The sequence below is a fragment of the Trichomycterus rosablanca genome, chromosome 8 (genome assembly GCF_030014385.1).
Source record: "Trichomycterus rosablanca isolate fTriRos1 chromosome 8, fTriRos1.hap1, whole genome shotgun sequence".
Classification (NCBI taxonomy): Eukaryota; Metazoa; Chordata; class Actinopteri; order Siluriformes; family Trichomycteridae; genus Trichomycterus; species Trichomycterus rosablanca.
In genome coordinates, this window is record NC_085995.1 from 9,487,905 (window position 1) to 9,506,940 (window position 19,036).

Sequence of the window (19,036 nt, forward strand, 5' to 3'; positions counted from 1 at the left end):
CTAAGAGGATTCCTCATAACTGCTGCAATTACAACCTCTGCTGGTTGATCAAAAGCATCTTACATTTTCTGAAAGCAGTGCAGGGGTGGTAAGATGCACCCCTGTCTATCAAGCCATCTGTAACTTGGTAGCATCACAAAACTGTGAGTAAAAAGCACCTTCAAGACATCTGGAGTGGAATTCGATGAAAAACTTGGCCTTGCTGGCAGTCCTCACAATAGCCTCAACTGTCCTTAGTTCAATACAGGCCCGTTCTGTGGATGTATTTGGTTCAAATTCTAAAAAAGAAATAAATAAAGTTAATTTACAAAAAATCTAAATGTTGTAATGAAAAATATTTGCATTGGATTTTATCCTAAATTTTACCATTGATCTTCAACAATAAACAATAATAATAACAGTAACAATAAAATAAGCCAGCTGATGGTTTTACATGTTTTAAAGGAAGCACATGCTAGCCCTCACTCTCCCACAGCAGCTGCAAATTGGGAGTGGTGGAATCATCAATCATACAACACCTTGATACATCCAACTCCTACTATCAATTAGGAATCAAGAAAATAAAGCATCAAATGTCTTCTTTTGGAGATGTTTACGATCTATGGTTCATGAAGCAACCTCCCATGGACCCACTGAGTTATTGCAAAATAATGGTAATAAGCAGTCATTTCAATAAATGCATAATGAAAGAGAAAGTACCAGTGACAATTTCACAGGCCTGGTTTGAGGAAGTCGGCTTGAAATTTAGTAAAAATTTTCAGCATGTGTGAAGAAAGACGGGTTGCAAACAAAATCCCAATAATTTAATACCCACAGTTAAATAAAAAAGAATTTTGAAAAGGGGCTGCTGATGAGAAAGTCATCAAAGGTCAGATTAACTAGTAGTAACTACTCTTACTACTGAAAACGACTAGTTTTCATTACAATATATTTTACTCAAACACATACCTACCTACCTAATGTTTTAGCAATTAATTAGTGATCATATACATAATAATTATGGCCTCCTCAAGGTCCGAACCTGAATATTATAGAGACAGTGTGGGATCAGCTGGACAGAAAAAGAAATACTCAAACTCAAACATAGCTTTATTGGCATTACAAATATCTACATATCTACAATATCTACAATATCTACTAGTTACTTCTACTACTTATTCTAATTACTTCTACTACTTCTACTATTAGTAAAAAAGAATAATATAAAATTTAGAAGTGATAGTGACAGTAATAATACTAAATGTGAGCAGTAATACGAATAAAAATGTGTGTGTGTGTGTGTGTGTGTGTGTGTGTGTGTGTGTGTGTGTTTGTGTGACATGGACACCCACTGCCCCTCACCTAGTGGAAGGTGTGTGTATATACACAGTGCTGCTAGTGTGCAGTAGGTGAGGCAGTTTGTTGGGGTCTGGGAGAAAGTTAAAGTTGGGGATGAGGTGTGGAATTTGGGGAAGAACTTGGTCAGAAATAAAAGACAGCCTAAATCTAAAGAGGAACCCTGGGAAGTCTTAAAATAAGCCTGGTATAATAAACCAGAAGATTAATTTAGAAAACTTAAGGACAGTCTCCCCAAAAGAGTCCAAAAAGGTCACATTAAATACTAACCTTTGCCTGTTGTTTTGTGTACACACATAAATGCACTGTCCCAAATATACAGACCACTGCAAAATGATCAGTTTTTGTTTTTCTGTCCCAACTTTTGTGTGTTGCAGCCATCAAATTCTGATCAGTGAGAAAATTGGAAATCTTTTCTTTCTACATTAAGTTAAATAAATAAATAAAAAAGTAGAAAGAAAAGATTTCCAATGTTTTAACCGATCAACTTTATTGTAGCTTGAAAATTTTTATATTTATATATATACATAATGTGTATATACAGTATATACAGTGTATCACAAAAGTGAGTACACCCCTCACATTTCTGCAAATATTTCATTATATCTTTTCATGGGACAACACTATAGACATGAAACTTGGATATAACTTAGAGTAGTCAGTGTACAACTTGTATAGCAGTGTAGATTTACTGTCTTCTGAAAATAACTCAACACACAGCCATTAATGTCTAAATAGCTGGCAACATAAGTGAGTACACCCCACAGTGAACATGTCCAAATTGTGCCCAAATGTGTCGTTGTCCCTCCCTGGTGTCATGTGTCAAGGTCCCAGGTGTAAATGGGGAGCAGGGCTGTTAAATTTGGTGTTTTGGGTACAATTCTCTCATACTGGCCACTGGATATTCAACATGGCACCTCATGGCAAAGAACTCTCTGAGGATGTGAGAAATAGAATTGTTGCTCTCCACAAAGATGGCCTGGGCTATAAGAAGATTGCTAACACCCTGAAACTGAGCTACAGCATGGTGGCCAAGGTCATACAGCGGTTCTCCAGGACAGGTTCCACTCGGAACAGGCTTCGCCAGGGTCGACCAAAGAAGTCGAGTCCACGTGTTCGGCGTCATATCCAGAGGTTGGCTTTAAAAAATAGACACATGAGTGCTGCCAGCATTGCTGCAGAGGTTGAAGACGTGGGAGGTCAGCCTGTCAGTGCTCAGACCATACGCCGCACACTGCATCAACTCGGTCTGCATGGTCGTCATCCCAGAAGGAAGCTGACGCACAAGAAAGCCCGCAAACAGTTTGCTGAAGACAAGCAGTCCAAGAACATGGATTACTGGAATGCCCTGTGGTCTGACGAGACCAAGATCAACTTGTTTGGCTCAGATGGTGTCCAGCATGTGTGGCGGCGCCCTGGTGAGAAGTACCGAGACAACTGTATCTTGCCTACAGTCAAGCATGGTGGTGGTAGCATCATGGTCTTGGGCTGCATGAGTGTTGCTGGCACTGGGGAGCTGCAGTTCATTGAGGGAAACATGAATTCCAACATGTACTGTGACATTCTGAAACAGAGCATGATCCCCTCCCTTCGAAAACTGGGCCTCATGGCAGTTTTCCAACAGGATAACGACCCCAAACACAACCTCCAAGATGACAACTGCCTTGCTGAGGAAGCTGAAGGTAAAGGTGATGGACCAAACCCAATTGAGCACCTGTGGCGCATCCTCAAGTGGAAGGTGGAGGAGTTCAAGGTGTCTAACATTCACCAGCTCCGTGATGTCATCATGGATGAGTGGAAGAGGATTCCAGTAGCAACCTGTGCAGCTCTGGTGAATTCCATGCCCAGGAGGGTTAAGGCAGTGCTGGATAATAATGGTGGTCACACAAAATATTGACACTTTGGGCACAATTTGGACATGTTCACTGTGGGGTGTACTCACTTATGTTGCCAGCCATTTAGACATTAATGGCTGTGTGTTGAGTTATTTTCAGAAGACAGTAAATCTACACTGCTATACAAGTTGTACACTGACTACTCTAACTTATATCCAAGTTTTATTTCTATAGTGTTGTCCCATGAAAAGATATAATGAAATATTTGCAGAAATGTGAGGGGTGTACTCACTTTTGTGATACACTGTATATATAAAGAGTTAGGCTGTCATTTATTTATTTCTCTGTCAAGGTGATCTCTGTCACACTGCCTTAACCATTCAAGAGAATTAAGAAACCACATATTGTTCTTTTTAATTCATTTAACAAAATGTCCCAACTTTTCTGGAATAGTTTTGTGTATGTATATTGTTCTAATGAATTCAAATTGAAAGAGAAAGTACCAGTGACAATTTCACACAATTTACTGACCTGGTTTGGGGAACTGAGCACTGACACTAACTTGAAATGTAGCAAAAACAGGAGAGTGATCACTGGTAAAGATGTCATCCGTACAACCTACAATGAAATGCAGAAATTACTTAACCATGGTATGTAAACAATGGAAAATAGTATGTCTAACATCACAAAACTGACATGCTTTTGTGTTCCTGTGTCACACCGCTGTAGCTATGCATATAGACTGTACAACCTCAGACCATTTAATATGCTGTTATTTTAGATTGGGTCAGTTTGCTAAATCAGCCAAATTGTATGGAGTTTTGTTTAGAGAAGTGTAAGAGAGACAGGATATGATTCTGATGAAGGACCACAGACCAGTGCTGTGGTGGCAAACATGCGAATGTTGGTTTTTTTTTTAATTCTATTTCCAGCTCATCTGTAAGTGCATATTTTCATTCAGGAATGTCACTGTAATAACAGTTCAATGGTGATTTTGGACTCATCAACTGTAAATGGTAAAAGACATCTTAGTCTGGTCACCACTGTACAACCCATGTTATAACTTTTCTTAAAAGCTAAATATTTTGACTTTGACTAGATACAAATTATAAACAGGGGTTATTCAGTTTCTGGAGGTTATACAGAACTTTGAGGGGAGGGCAAAATATGAAATTGGATTTTTTAGGTGAAGCTTTGTAGTTCTTAATGGTTGGGAAGATTTCATGCATCAAGTAACAATTGAAGGTAAGGAAGCTACCTACATTCTCAGGGACAACATAATTAAATAACACTTGAATTAGATAAAACTACAACAACAAAAAAACAGTAAAAACAAATATAAAAACTTTATGAAATGGGGCTGCTTCTTTGCAGTGAGTCATCAAAGGCAACAGAAATTGAGCAACGTTTTGGGACATTTTACAGAAGAATTTCATTTTATCAGCCAAGAAATCAAAATTTGGCATTTTAACAAGTAATTAAGCCAAATTTACTTCCATAAAGGACTAACCTAAAAAAAGTCCTTCAGTGCAACCCTTGTGACTTAAGACAATGAAGACAATGTGCCATTATTAATGGAACAAAATTAAACCACAAGGCTGAAAAGGGTTTTTATCAATCTAGTCATATTCAATTACCTAATGGTATTCCTCTACTGCAGGGGGTTTTTTTCCAAGCAATGCATGATTTTTGTCTATGATTTTTACTGTGACCCAGGCAACACTGAAAACCATGCATCAAAACGAAATATACTTAATTAATAAAATTGGTGGCAATCTGGTCTCACTGTAGTTTACAAGATGTAACGTAAAGCCCTCACAACGGGTGTACAAGTTCATTTTGTATTTATGTACCCGTTTAAATTTGTTTACTTATTTAATTATTATTATTATTTTTCTCTGCGACCCGTTAAAAACAAAAAACAAAAAAATGGGGCAGTGAGGAGAAACAACATTCAACCTTTCCTCCCTCAGACACTGCAAATTTTGTCTGTTGGATATTTGGCCAGGTCAGTGGCACTGCTGAAATCCAATCTTAGGAGCACTAGCGTATTAGACCACTGTGCCACCTAAGCACCCAAAAAACTTTTTTATGTTGATGTCTTTAAGCTGTAATCATCAACTACACTTTTTAAAACTACTAGGTTTGTAGTAAAATCTATGTTTTAGGTATGGTGGCTAAGTAGTTTTTCCACCATGCGTCAAAAATGTGTGTGGTCAGAGCGTTTGTGAAGTCAAACACAAACATTTGACACAAAGTTGAAAGCATATTTATATTTATTTTTATTCTATGAAACTGATTTTATACACCTGTTAGCAATGGGTGGGGCTGAAACACCTCAATAATTAGGAGGCATGTCTGCATATATTTAGCCATATACTGTAGTAATGGTCTAAAATCTAGAAATAAAATGCTTTAAAAAAAAACGTTATTTTAGAGCAGGTTAATCACTAGAATAAACAGTAGCCTTTACTTCCAAGATTCCAAATTAAGCTCAAGTAGCTTAATAGATTGCATGTAACGTGATGCAAATATGCATAATATACTACAGACAATGTTGCAAATTATAGCACATATCCAAAGACTATGCAAAATAAATATGTAAATAAGATGTACATCTGACTTTATCATTCCTGATATCAGAGAGAGTGGGCATTCTGGAAGTAGGACATAAAGATAAATGTCACAATGGCACGCTACGATTATAAAACAATAAATAGCAATAAAGAAATAATTACACAAAAAACTAGCAATAAAACACTTAAACCTAAACTGGAGTTTTAGGTTTTATTACCCCACCCCCCACCCACCCCCAATTTAATTCCCTTGTCATATGCACCAATCCTGTTATGGCTGAAGAGAGCCACAAATTCTGCTTCTTTCACCTGCAGCAGCAAATTCCACTAGCAGAGACCCGGATTTTGTTTGGGGAGTCCCACCATGACCCTTGTAAATAACCCACTACACATGCATCTCATGCCTGGCGAATCATGCCTGATGGACGCCTGACCAGGTCAATAGCATTTCTAGGTTCCAACTCAAAAGCTCTGCTGTACTCACTGTACCACCCAAGCACCAAAATGGTAACATTTTATTGTTAGACAACTGATTAAATAATTATAAAACAATAAAATATAATTCTTGTTGTATTAGCAGCCAATCAGAGTTCAGATAGGGCCTGATGTGATTTCCAACTTTTTGGACGGTCAAAGAAGCTTTAAGGGGATGAAGATTTTCATGTAATGATGATGTGAAAGCAGTGGTGCATCAGTGACTACACGCTCAACCAAAAACATTTTTTTGCAGATGGCATTAAAAAGTTGGTTCAACGCTGGGAAAAATGCATTGGAAGGTGACTGTAGAAAAGTGATGTCACTTGTTTTTGAAATTCTTAATAAATAGAGTTTTTAAAAGTTAAGAGTTAAGAAGCTGTTCATGACATCTATGTTGTGAACTTATTCTACCACCTCACAGACTTCTTCTCTACCCAATAACAGCAGTCAACTGCAAGCAAACTGTGCATTAGATCAGCTCCTCCCTGGCTTTTATTTTGAAAGCCAGTTGCCCATGTCTAAATGAATTTCTTTGTTCCAGCATCAGTTCCGTCAACCAAACCCAGTATTTTGCATCCTAAAGTACAAATTCACAGATTTACATATTTATTAAGGCTACCAGGCACCGTGGATCAGACATGCTATTTTACTCACTGAAATGATGCATTATAAAAATACTAATCAGCTGTATCAAGTTCGCACATTTTGTACATTAGCAAGAGCTTTGAAAACAAAAGCAGAGAATTAAGCTTAACACACCATAAGAAGTGCAGGTGATGTAGGTCTCGGAATAGGATTTCCACAGGACACGGTCACACCATGAAGGTCCGTTTACTCGCACCTGAGGACATAAAAAATATTTAAATTAGCTGCTTGTATGTTATAGGCTAGGCTTATAAAAGCTGGCATTCAAATTATGTTATTGCATCTGGACTATACACCAATAGAGAAAAAAATTAATGTTATTATCCTAAGTTTAGATGTAATGACAGCTGATCTATCATAATCTTGAGTTTCAGGGACAAATATTATATATATTTTTTTTATATATATGTATTTTTGTTTTATGCATTTTCTCCCCTTTTTTTCTCCCTTTTAGGGCATCCAATTGCCCATTTACTTCATGCTTCCACTCCACCAATGCTGATCCCCTCTGATTGAGGAGAACAAAGCTAATCCACGCCCCCTCCGACACGTGAGCAGCAGCCATATGCATCTTGTCACTTACACTTTGACGAGTGCAGTGCAGCTCAGCACTGTGTATGGAGAGACACACCATGATAGCACTTTTTTCCTGCAGGCATCTCTGTGCAGGCGTCATCAGTCAGCCAGCAGAGGTCGTAATAGTTACGTAATAGTTAGTTATAAGAGAGACCCTATCTGAACAACAGGCCAATCGTTGTTCATGTGGCCACTCAGCCCAGCTGGCAGGCAGTGCCGAGACTCAATACGATGTATTCGAGATCACAGCTCTGGTTTCAGAATGTGTTTTTACCGCTGTGCCACCTGAGCAGCCAGGGACAAATATATTTTTACTTCAAGCCTCAGTAACTTTGAACTATTATCTTTCAAAATGTTGGTTGTCTGACTGCATGGTAGATGCAAAGTATGCCACATGCAAAGGCATGTATGCTATTTATATCCTTTTGTGATCTAAATGTACAAGACTTTTACCCCACTGGTCTTGTATTTTTGCCACTGGTAGCAGTCTCTGGAGCCGCGCTCATACCGGTAGGTGGGTGGAAATGTGATCTTCTCCTCCTCTTGAAATTCACAAAGCAAATATCAGTACAAATTTCTAAACACATTCAACAGCTCAACAAACACCAAACACCAAACATATATCACAAAAATAACAGTTTTTTTTCAATATGACTGTTGCAAAAGACCCTTTAATACTTTATACAACATCCTGCTGTTTTCCTATAATAATAATAATAGTAATAAATATCAAAGATTCAAAATTCACTTTTTAGGACTAAAAATGCTCATTATTGTTCTTCACTGTAGCTCTAGCTGTACAGTAGATTGACTGTAAGGTACCAATTTGTAGACATATTCAAAAGAGCAACCTACTGAAGTTAAAGAAAGCCTTTCTCCTATGACGCTCTCTGGTCAGCTGGTCTGCACACATCAGCTCATCAAACTCCCGCTTTGACACATGCTTTAAAACATCCTGCAAGAGAAAGAGAATGTCAGTAAGCAACAGATGCCTCAACCTCTGTAACCGTACAAAGATTTCATCAGTCGGGAAACAGTTAATGTAGGGTAAAAGCCAATGACCTCAACATCAAGGTCCAAGCGGTAGTTGAGGTCACCACACCAGAAAAGATGTGTAAAGCGCAGGCTGATATCGAAGGCACTAAGCTGCCGGTCGCCCAGGGACAACAGTCTGAGGATGTCTTGGAAGTTCTGGTTTCTCCTGAAATGAAGGACCAAAAGATATACAGAGTGACTTAAAATTGGCCTCATTATATTAGCATATTACAATAGAACTGTGTCCTGAAGCAAGAAAACCACAAATATTGGTGTAGCACTTAATGATCAGGTTTTAAAACTGTAAGCCGTACTAGGTCACACAGCTACAGTGGATAGAAAATGTGTGAGAAAGATTTGACCAGTTAATTCCCACATTAGTTGTAACAAGCCCGGTTACAAAATCAATCAATATCCTTCTGCCATCCCAAATTTGGCCGGCAGATGGGGTATGGAGGCGCAGATGATTGACATGATTAAAAGTCATCTGCACCTCAGTGATCATTAATTCGATTCAGGTGGGAGTGTTTCAGTTGTCACAGTTTCTCCTTCATGGATTGGCCAGCTCCTCCATTGGCCACCTGCTTCCTGACTATCTGAATACGTGATGCCAGGCTTGATCCAGTCTGGTTTTCTGCTCATATGTGAGTCCAACTGAGTTCTTTCAGGCATCATGTCACTTTTCAGCCTAACTTTTTCAGAGCAGGCCCCAAGCTACGGCACCAGCCTGGGCATGGGTGCTTCTGCTCATATTTGGCCATCCTTGGCTTGTTATAAGCTTTCCTATCTTTCCTGTTTTACAGAGAACTAACTGGGTTTTCGCAGATGGAGTAGCCTGTCATACCATGACAAACAGTTCTCGGTTCTTCTCAATCCAACTTTTTTCCTTTTTGCTCAAATTATATGCCTATGTATATGATTTGTAACAAAAAACATTAAAATTTTAAAATGAAATTTAAAAAAAGCTAAGCAGTCCCATACTTTTGGCCCCAACTGTGCTTTTGCTTTCCACATAAAATTACTAACTTAGTGCTTCTCCAAAATGTTTTCATTAAAAAGTCTTATCCAACAGAGTTTTGGACCATTTATTAAATTTAACTCATGTTAAACAAGTAAATTTGTGTTATGTAAATTCTGTATCATCCATGCTGCCAAGGAGCATGAACATATTTGTAGTCTTGATTTCAAGGATTGTTTCCAATAATGTTTAGTATTCCTTTGCCACCTTGCCTGAATTTTAAAACTGCATCACTAAGAAGCTGCTGAGACAGTGTTCCTATTGAGCTATAAAAATTAAGAAGTGTATTTCAATAGTTTGTGGTCTTTCAGCTTCTGAAAAAAGGGTAGTCAAGAGTTAGCAGAGGCATGATATTAAGCAAATAAATGACTGTGGGTGTGGGTGCATACCGGAGTGCTTTCTCGCTGCCAGAGGTCAGATGGCAGTTCACAAAGCCCATTGAAGTGCCATTAAAGAGGAAGGAGATTCCCACCGCCCCTTTGTTTCCTGTGAATATTCAGATAAAACTACTGAACTGCATAAAAACTTCAGAATAATGATATACAAGCCTAATGTTCTAAAAATGTGGGACATTTTGTAAAATGCGAACCTTCATAAAAGAAGTAAAAAGAATTTACTTGGCTGACCAAATTGATGGAATTTGAAAATATGCATATATTTTGATCATACATACAAAAATGTTCAGACAGGGGCAAAATAAAAGTGAAAATATTCAGATTACACTATTTCAAAACATTCTACAGTAAGCAGGTGCATAATTAAATGTATCGTGATTGGGTATCACAACTGGGTATAAAAGGAGGATCCACCAAAAGGCTCAGTCTGGGTCATGGCTTACCACCTTGAGCCAAACAAGACAATTGTCAATCAGTTAAAAAAATTTTTCTCAGTGCATAATTGCAAATATGTTTGGTTATTATATTGTGAAAATAATCAAAGAATCCAGAGAGAGTTCAGTCTTCATATGGCAAGGTAAAAATGAATGGGCTGAATGGGCATGACTTCAGCCCTCATAGGGCACTGCGTGAGAACCATCATGCTATTGTGGTAAATATAGTCACATAGATTCGAGAGAACTTCAAACAACCTTTGTCACTTAACACTTACAAAAAGCAAAAAGCAGTACATCAATTCTTTGCAGAAAACCGCTGAGTCATCTGGGCTTAAGGTCATCTCAGATGGACCCATATGGAAATGTGTGCTGTGGTCAACTTTTCAGCTTGTTTTCAGGAAAAATGGAATTGTATGTTTCTTTCCTCAATTAACAGCCTGTTCTAATCCCAGTTGGATTGGGGTTGTCTCAGAAATGACTCAGATTTCAAAACCATTTTGGTGTTGATTTCAATCCATTTATAAAAAGGACAACTGTTTGTGTGTTAGAGGCTTAGGCGGAAAAGGCATGTCTGTTATCAGGGGTTGGATGATTTGGACATTGGAAATCCAGATTGATTTTTTATGTTATATGTGTGGGATTTTTTTTTTATTTAGTTAATGTTTGTTGGCATAGCAACATAATATATTTTATTGCATAATAATATGACCAACTAAAAATTTGAGGGATTGTTTAACTGGAAACATCCAAATGTAATCTTAAAAATCCTTATAAAATTAATTTAGCACTTCTTCAGGATAATACGTTGATATGTGTTCAAATAGTGACCTTTCTATTGTCCTACATTTTCAATTATATAGTTTTGGAGTCAACATGGGTTGTAGCACTTGGGCTGTAAACTCATGTCCTTAAAACAGCTCAGCTAAAGCCTTAAAATTCTAAGGTTACAAAAAATGGACATGGCAATTGAGAGAAGAGTGAGAAAGAATCAGAAAATATGAGACTTTAATAACAGTGGTACCAAGTGTGTTTCCCAGGCCTGTCTTCACACTTGCTGTATTAACATGGCCGATCCTTCCCTCATGCTCCGGTTTCACAAACACAGCCAGTCTGATGTTCCATAAAGACTGCAGTGCCACCTACAGGACATTCACATGCAGCACAATCTCATAGCACAAAATACAAACCAAAATAATGAGATTATTCATCTAAAGTAGCGTCAGTAAGACATATATAACATCATATATAACATATGCTTGTGATAAAGAACATTACATTTGTTAATGAAGATGACTAAATAATTACATTGATAAGTACGAGACTGAAATCCCACTTATTTGTATCTGTGAACGCATGCTATTTTATTAGCAAGCTACCATATTTCAGCATGCTAACTAATAAATAAATCATTCAATTCTATAGTGTATATTGAGAGCTAGTTTAATTGAGTCAGCCTATTAGTTATGTGCTAGCATTACTTGCAACATACTTAAGTTATTAGCAATGTTCATCTACAATTAAACAAATGTAGAAGCATTTTTTTCTTTAGGCGGCTCCCAAAAGATGCTAATCAAGTATATAAAATCTTAATCATGTTTACCTCTGAAATTTTTTTAGATTAAAGATAGTCTGCCTGATAACTTGTCTAATATACTAAGTGCTGTGTCCTAAACCACACACTAAGTGGTTTGTGACACTTGTTAGTGTAGCTGTTTAACTGTGGACTCAAGTGTCAAATAACTCAAATCATACAAATTTAATACTAGCTAACCATTATTACCCAAAAGGTCTGCTTGCTATTAGAGATTACAGAAGAGTATTGGGGTATTTTCAAGTAATTGCTCTTTTACTGCATATTTGTCACTAAATAAATTCAAATCATCATGTAACAGGTCAAACCATCTTTAGCAGCAGTGACTATAAATAAATGCCTTCAGCAATTTGTCTTTAACATCTTGGTGGAGCAGCTGTTATAAGTTAGCTATGAGCTGTTAGTGAGCCCTTATAGATATTTGAGCTAAATGGGCACTCTAACATATTTACCAGTTACAATGATCTTTAATTTGGAGTCTAAGAGCCTAAGATGTGGTCTGGTAATCCTTTTCAGACTGATACATTTTAACAACTTTTTTCTTTAGCTTCTTTAGAATTTTCTCAGATATTTTCAGTGTTCCGGTGCAAACGTTTGGGTGACTGCTTGGCTTTGATGCTACTGTTCAAAATGAGTGAGATTTACAATATACATGGCGGTCTAAAACCAATTCTGTCTGTGTATCGTTAGCTAAGTTAGATTACCAGCTAAATTTGACAAACTGTTTGTAAGGGTGATAGGCATGCTGGATAACTGTTTCTTTAATAAATCCAGTTATATGATGACAATAATAATAATACATTTGCAGTGCCAGAGGTTACCAGAATGGGGCAATTAATTTTTTACATAATTACAATGTGGGAGGGGTGATGTATAAATGTTCCAGTTGTATTTTGATTAATAATCCTGCATTTTAAAACACTTTTTAATTTTTTTTTTTGTTTAAGAGGTTTAACTTTATTTAAAAACTCATGCAACATTTTACAAATCTCAAACCTGTTTGAATTCGATGTGGGTGGCGTTTTTAAGTGTTGCTCGGATATGCTCTAGCCATTCCCGCTCTCCTTGAGGGTTGTCCTGCGTGCCGAATGCATAGATATCATGAGGCAATGAAGCAATTGATTCATCCGGAGTCAGTCCCAAACCACAGCATGCAACCCAGGACTGCAAAGCGTGGGGAGGCGGAGAGCCACCTACAACAACACAAAGTGATAGTTAGCAGGTTTTCAGTTTGATGTGGTGACATTTAGTGGTGTCTGACCTATGGATCAAATTAATACTAGTTAATCTAGAGTAACTTCAGGCTCATGTAAAAATAGGGGGCTGTTATATCCTTCCTCCAACTGTGTTAATCCACCTAATTAACCCAGCATGAGCTGCAGTAAAAAAAAAAGAGGTGGTGGCCCTGAGGAAGCATCCAGTAGCCCTCAACCTCCTAAGCAGTTTTGAGCTATTAGGAGAGACACAGGGAATAGGGATTTACAACAAATAAAGTGGGAGGTAAATTAAGGGTCTATTTGACACTGTTTGGGGGAAAAAAGCAAAGATTGCATGGATTTTGATCTGTACAACAATTTATGCCAATAAATGAATCAAACAGACTTACCCATGTTCCATGTGCCTACAAACACAGAGATGGCATCAGGTTCGTTCTGTTTGCAGTAGGTGGTCTTCATTAGCTGGAGGAGGTGGCAGAAGGCCTCTCTTTTCTGTGAATACAAAATGCTACTAATTAAAACTGCCATTCGTGGTTTTTTTTGTCTTTTGTGAATAGTGAACTGTTATAAAGATGTTCCCTAAGACTGTGGTTCTCAACAAGGGGGCCGAGGTCCCCTAGGGGGGCTCAAAGAGCCTAGAGGGGGGTCCTGTTGCATTTAATTGACAAGAGTAATAAAGAACCACATGTGATGGGGCAGGAAAATCAACAGTCTATGAGGCTTGAACAAGCAACCTCCTGAATTCTAGTCAAGTACCTTAACCGCTGAGCTACCACTGCCACTGAATATAGACACATATTTGAATGCCCACCACAAAAGTGGAGAGGTCAAAGGATATCGACTACAAAAGATTCTGATTCAGTTGTTGATGCAAATCCAGAGGAGGTAGACCCAAGTGAGGAAGCTCCTACCACTAGTTCACCAAAAGTAAACAAATAAAGGTTAAGATCGAAAGGCTGAGAACCGTTGTCCTAGGAGATCCCCTATAATGGATTGGTCTAGGATGAATTTCTGCCAAGCCTTCATTGTTTCAGGTTGCTACCGGACCCACTGCAACACTTACCAGTATGAAGTGGTTTGTAAAAATGAAACAAAAATATCTCATAATAATAATGTGCATAATAATGAATGAATGGAATGTTCAACAAGCTCATGGTCAGGTGTCTACAAACTTTTGGCCCTATGGTGTTATGTTTGTATGTATAGGGTAAGTCATTGAAAGAGTCAAAAAGCCACAAGAATGAAGAGTGACAAGAATGAAGAGACATCAGGATATTTCCCCCAACCTTGAAGCTCTCAAACAGTAGCTCTCGTGGAGGGTTGTGATGACTGTCCAATATCATTTTTAGTTTAGTCTGACTGTTCTGAATCTTCACCAGCTGCAGGACTGTTATGCAAAACACACACAACAAATAATCAGTAGATCCTAGATAACATGTTTACAAATGCACTATTTAATACTCTATTGATTACTCACCCCTGTCATGTGTGATGGTCTCAACTCCAAAAGAACCGGTCTTTCGATCAAAAAGCATCACACCGTTATCCACATCCACTGACACCATCTGCCTGCCATACCTGCCCACCTTCACCTAAACACATAGAACAATACACAGCTGCATTTAATACATGCACTGCACAGTTATGGCTGTTGTATGAGACCTTAGGACTTGCCTGAAAGGTGTGCACAGGAACAGACTGGGCGTTAGGTTTTACATGTGGTGCAGGCTCAGGGGCAGGTGCTGGCTGGACGTAAAGGTTATGATGAGTCACGGCCTCTTGGAGAGCAGTAAGGACCTGTAAAATGCCAACACAGTTTAAAAATAAATTAAAAGGAAAAGACATTTCTGCCAAAAAATATGCCAAATGTGTGAACACTGACTGATACTGCAGATCTGTAGCAAACTGTGACTCTTAAACCTCGACCCTCTGACCACCCCCCTTCCCTCATCTGAAAAAAACCCAGCTCAGTTTATTGTGTCCTCTCCTAAAGTACTGCAAAAGCTAAGAAACAAAAATAAAGATGATCGTTCAGCCCTGGGTTTTCACCTAATGTTTTCACCTAACATAGTCTCTTATTTCTTAATGCTCAAACAATCGCATCATCATACAAGCTCTGTGTGCAGTACACTGCATCCATGTCCCCACAGCAGCCAGAACTTGTCATAAATTTGTCACAAAGCCCACTCATTTAGATTAGAAGATCTGAGTGGTCCATTTTACTGTCATTTAAAATTGGTCTCTCTGTAAATTACTTTTGCTTGGCACTCTGTAAATCTATAGCTGGACCACCAATCACCAACACTTTCCAACAGCAAAGGTGGCTTCTTAAATGTAGCCCCTCACATTACAATTAAACTGAATAGCAAGGTATGAATTTTTTTGTTTAGATGTGTAGTTATTTAAGTTGATAAAATCAAATTAGAACTGCTAACTTTGAAAATATTACTTTTAGAATATCTAAGCACTCTCTGAAAAAACAGAGGGTCATGATGATTCCCCTCAGCTGCAGATTGTGGTGTGTGATTTGTGTACCCTTTTCTCCAGTGAAGAGAGCAGGTTGCACAGGGCTGTTATCTTGTGGAGTAAAGTTTCAAGGTTGTCATCCGGACTCCTTCCTGAATTCTAAAGAATGGTAAACAGAAAAAAGGGGTTTATACAGCTTCTTTAATTTATTATTATTATGTTTAAGCAATGTCACATCTGTCAAAAAGAATATACATTATATATACATTATACATTATTATAGGGCCTGGGTTCAATTATCCAGCTGTGCGGCCAGGCTCCTTTATGTGTGGAGTTTGCATGTTCCCCTTGTGTCCATGTGGGTTTCCTCCAGGGGCTCTGGTTTCCTCCCACAATTGAAATTCATGCAGTCAAGCTAATTGGAGTTACTAAACATTGCCCTAAGTGAGAGTGTCTATGAGTGTGAGTGTGTGTATCTGCCCTGTGATGGACTGGCGACCTATCCAGAGTGTTTCTTGCCTTTCGACCAATTAATCGAACCAACCGCAACCAAGATAAAGTGGTGGTAAAAGACAATGAATGAATAAATGAATGAAGTCACAAATCATTATTAGTTTACTTTAGATAAATTAAATAGTGTACTGACTGCACCTACATAAATAAATTACCATTTTTTTAAACATATCAAATAAATTCTTTGAGTGCAACACACTAGTATGCACTAGTATAGTCAATTTACCAGTGAAAATAGCAAATAGTTTGTTCTTAAATAAGTTGTACATAGCACTGGTCCAGCAGTGGTGTATGAGAGAATATGTGTACAGTACAGATACAATGTGATACGTTGGTTTAGGTAGATTTAAATGGTAAAGTCCTTCATTATATGAGGCTCATTTGTTCAAAATAAGAGTTGAACACCTGTCTGAGAATTTACTGAACTCTAGGTGTCATTAAGCATTTGAAAGTGCCTACCAACACTGAAATCAAAAAATTTTACAGCTTATGACTGGCCTAGTCACTGTTTAAAAACATGAATCAAGTTGTAACAAATGTAACAGTCATAGTTGTCACCTGGATCTTTGGGCAACTCAAGGGGCAACTGGGATGGTCAAAAACTTTAGCCAAAGTCTCCAAACTGGACATCGTCTGATCGATCTCACTGTAGATATACACATACAGATACAGAAACACAATATTTATACACTTAAATCATAATTGTAATGAGTAATATTAGAAAAAACACATTATATGTTAACGGTAATCAGCACATATGCATAAGTTTGTATCTGGTACCTGTGAAGTTTATGGCAGGCAGTGCACAGGACTCTCTGGAGAAAGTGCAGTCCTGAGCCTCCTTTGTTTAAGCTCTCCAGATCCAAAGTCACATCGTCACGCAGGTACTCACCCAGCAGGGTCACTATCTCAGATGCCATACCACTACAGGATACATGATTGCATTGCAATGTCATGTTACTGTCAGAGGATGTCATATCTACAATAAGTCAGCAGGTCAAATGGTTGATCTTCCAGAGCAGCCTGGATTAAAGGTTTGAAAAGCCCTAACATTGTGTATTTAAATAAACCAATCCCATGAAAGTTTGATTTACTAGTCTATTACATGTCAATAATAGTGTAACACAAGTAGTACATAGTGTGTTCACCTGCTTGTGGTGATCTCCTGTAGTCTTTGTAACAAGAACTGAGATGCTTGAGTTTGAGGTTGTGGCTGAGGAAGAGGTTGGGCTGTAGGTGGTGCCACAACTGCAGGAGATGAAGCCACAGGGTTCCATGCTGAGCCTGGTTTCTCATCATCTCCATCTACAGCAACATGAAAACATGCACATTATAAAACCATAATGATATATTTTTAAATTGACTTCTGTTTATGACGTGTATGAACCCTGTGTGAACTGTGAGAAGACTTTTCCCGAATATATTTATTCTGGGCCAGTTGTGCCAGGCCCATTGAAAAAAGAGGGTGTACAGGTTAGAAATCCCTGACAATTGAAAAGTTGTGTGCAGGGTTCGAATCTCCAGCGATGCTATCAGTAGGTCAGTGTCTACATACAGACAATGTTAGCTGTGTCTGGAAAGGAAGGGGGGTGGCTGAGGCCCTGCAATGGATTGGCGTCCTGTTCTGGGTTTGTTACAGCAGTGAGATCAGATTCCCACAGCAACCCTGACCAGGATAAAGTTGTGGTAACACATGAAAATGAAATGAAAGAGATCAGTGTGTGACTCTCCATGCGCAAGACTGGCCTCACATGCAAATCCACCAAAGTATAGGTGAATAAGAAGGGGTTGCGGACTGCACACATGGAGTGTGTGTGTGTGTGTGTGTGTGTGTGTGTGTGTGTGTGTGTGTGTGTATGTGTGTGTGTGTGTGTGTGTCTTACCAGAGCTCTCGTCAACGAGTTCAGTCTCTCGCAGTACTGGATAAAGCAAAGGGATCACCAGGCCTTTATGAGGATGCTGATATCCTAAAACCAAGTCAGCAAGAGTACGGAAACAATTCACCTGAACTCCTTGTGTGCTCTGTTAAAATGCACACACACACACACACAAAGGCATGATTCATCATGACAAAACAGAAACGGATACAAAAAAACAACAACAAAGACACCACATGCATTTAATACATTCTTGTACTTTTGTGGATATCTGTCCTCTAAAATAGCAAATAGCTTTTTCTTTAATACATTATGGGCAAAAGAATATAGACACCTTACCATGAGCCTCTAGGACATCCAGTTCCAAAGCCATAGGCATTAATATTGAGTTGATCTTCCACCTACTATTTGTGGCTATAATGGTGTCCATTCTTCTGGGAAAGCATTTACAAGACTTTGGACTTTTGAAAGTTGTGCTTATTCAGTTAAAAGAGCATTTGTGACATGGTTTTCCTGGTGGCCAATGGAGTTTCTTCACACTAAATTTGTCAAACAATGTCCTACACAGCAGGGTTTTGCACAGAATTGGTGTTTCTGAGTATAATTGAGTTTCAGGTTGCATTTATTGATGTAGTGGTAGACTGTGTTAATTGACAATGTACACCCAAGCTCATATTGGTATATTTATAATAGTAGCATAATTGTTTCTTATTCAATGCTGCCTTATGGTCTTAAGATCACTTACATTCAACCGTGGTTTCTGATTTTTTTTTCCAGATTTTATTAATCTTTTCACAATATTATGTATGGTAGATGGTAAAAGAGTAATGTTGCTTTTTAACTGATTTGGCACAACATTGCTCACAAAAACTGAGCCATTGGTGGTTCCGTTTTTTATACCCAGTTATAGTACCCTCATCTGTTACCAATTCACCAGCTTATTGTGGAAATTTCAAAATAAATAATATTTATATATAGTGTATAAATATAAATATAAAAAGTGTATTTTGCCCATATTCCATTTTTTTAGTGGAGCAGTGGAA

General features: G+C 38.2%; 1 protein-coding gene across 1 annotated transcript in view; it reads right to left on the reverse strand.

Annotated features, from left to right (window-relative positions):
• The window catches only part of inppl1b (inositol polyphosphate phosphatase-like 1b), a 46,885-nt gene that overhangs the window by 16,172 nt on the left and 11,677 nt on the right, over positions 1–19,036 (reverse strand). The window contains exons 3-20 of the mRNA XM_062999825.1: positions 18,000–18,138; positions 17,265–17,421; positions 16,897–17,040; positions 16,675–16,762; positions 15,673–15,762; positions 14,812–14,934; positions 14,615–14,729; positions 14,424–14,524; positions 13,527–13,629; positions 12,917–13,113; positions 11,351–11,468; positions 9,887–9,983; positions 8,507–8,645; positions 8,300–8,399; positions 7,898–7,986; positions 6,983–7,064; positions 3,702–3,788; positions 159–278 (exon numbers count right to left, since the gene is read on the reverse strand). Of these exons, the coding sequence (XP_062855895.1) occupies positions 159–278; positions 3,702–3,788; positions 6,983–7,064; positions 7,898–7,986; positions 8,300–8,399; positions 8,507–8,645; positions 9,887–9,983; positions 11,351–11,468; positions 12,917–13,113; positions 13,527–13,629; positions 14,424–14,524; positions 14,615–14,729; positions 14,812–14,934; positions 15,673–15,762; positions 16,675–16,762; positions 16,897–17,040; positions 17,265–17,421; positions 18,000–18,138 (2,089 nt within the window). The remainder of the gene's footprint in view (positions 1–158; positions 279–3,701; positions 3,789–6,982; positions 7,065–7,897; positions 7,987–8,299; positions 8,400–8,506; positions 8,646–9,886; positions 9,984–11,350; positions 11,469–12,916; positions 13,114–13,526; positions 13,630–14,423; positions 14,525–14,614; positions 14,730–14,811; positions 14,935–15,672; positions 15,763–16,674; positions 16,763–16,896; positions 17,041–17,264; positions 17,422–17,999; positions 18,139–19,036) is intronic.